Genomic DNA, 1,579 nt, shown 5'->3' with positions numbered 1-1,579 from the left:
TCATTCAACAAGGCTTGGTTTTCTGCTGCATGTTCTAAATGCCTATGATAAAAATTGATGATTCCTAAAAATTTTCGAAGTTCGCGAACAGTTTCAGATCGCTTGTAGCTCAACAGCGCAGACACTTTTTCTGGATCCGGCTTCGTTCCTGCAGATGTGATTAATTGTCCTAAGAATATCAGTTCTTGCACTCCAAATACGGATTTTCCAACATTTATTACCAGACCATACTGATTCAATTGCTTAAAGAGTAAATTTAGATGCTCAATATGTTGTTCTGGAGATTCTGATGCTATTAAAATATCATCCAGATATGGAAAGCAGAAATCCAGCTCTCTCACAACTTCGTGTATAAACCTCTGAAATGTGCTAGGTGGATTTCGAACTCCGAAGGGCATATAATTAAATTCATACAGACCAAAAGCAGTAATAACCGCTGACTTTGGTTTGTCTTCTTCGGTTAATGGTATTTGATATTAGGCTTTCAGTAGGTCAATCTTGGAGAATATCTTCTTATTCTGCAGCATAAAATTACGTCATCTACTCGAGGGATTGGATACCGGTCTGGGAGAGTCCTGTCATTAAGACAACGATAATCCCTACAAACTCGCCATTGACCATTTGACTTCCTAACAAGGTACAATGGACTGGCCCATTGTGATTGTGATGGACGTATAATACCGTTATTCAATAGAAACTGAAATTCTTTCTTAGCTGTTTGCAATGTATGTGGGTATATTGCATATTGCATCTCCACTATGCGATCGGCCATCTGCGCGATTTTGTCCATCGTTTCTGCCGATATCACTAATACACTTCGACTATTACTAGGAAGTTTATCGAGCCACAATGTTTTTAAAGCGTATTCCGACAAGTTGGTCACAGCATAGTTTTGCATTTTTTCGTAATAACTGACTAGGTTTCATATCGCCCAGTTCCAACCCACACTTTTTTTTTATTTTATGGTCCTCATTTTCCTTGAAAATTGTTAAGAGTCGTTCTTTTGCCAGTGAATATTTATTATTTTCATCACTGGATACCAAATCCCAGATGGTTTCGACATATTTCGGTTCAAACCGGGCCAACGGGTAATTGAACTTCGTTGCAGAAGCAGCGATTGTAAACTGAGTTTCGGCTTGGCAAAACCAAATATTGGGCTTTTCTACCCAATAGGGAGGAAGCTTTACGCTTACCTTATTGATTTCTGGAGTACTCACAGGATTACCACCGTGAAGTCCACTTCCTGCCGACATTTTGAGTATTTTTATTAAACACCGTCTGCAATGAATTTTTTTGTTGCCTCACCGATCACATCGGGGTCACCACTTATTGATGGTGTCTAACTAAGGTAAACACACACAAAAAAGTACGTATAACTTCTTTATTATATAATTTTATAAGACATGAATCGGCATGTTACTTAGGCAACGATACATTTACAACTCTCTAAAACAAGATAGTTTTCTTTTGTCTCTTGTGACGTCACAGAACATATATATCTGAAGCCAACCTTATCTATGTCAAAACACTTACTAACACACCAAAACACCATATGGCAGAGCAACCTTCTCCCACAGAA

General features: G+C 38.3%; 1 protein-coding gene across 1 annotated transcript; it reads right to left on the bottom strand.

Annotated features, from left to right (window-relative positions):
- Positions 1-836: 836 nt before the first annotated feature.
- On the bottom strand, positions 837-1,253 carry LOC124594579. The gene has a single exon (XM_047132950.1). The coding sequence runs from the start codon at positions 1,251-1,253 to the stop codon at positions 837-839; it is 417 nt and encodes a 138-aa protein (XP_046988906.1).
- Between the last annotated feature and the right edge of the window lie 326 nt (positions 1,254-1,579).

This window comes from Schistocerca americana, chromosome 2 (assembly GCF_021461395.2).
Source record: "Schistocerca americana isolate TAMUIC-IGC-003095 chromosome 2, iqSchAmer2.1, whole genome shotgun sequence".
Classification (NCBI taxonomy): domain Eukaryota; kingdom Metazoa; phylum Arthropoda; class Insecta; order Orthoptera; family Acrididae; genus Schistocerca; species Schistocerca americana.
This window is presented reverse-complemented; position numbering and strand designations above follow the sequence as displayed.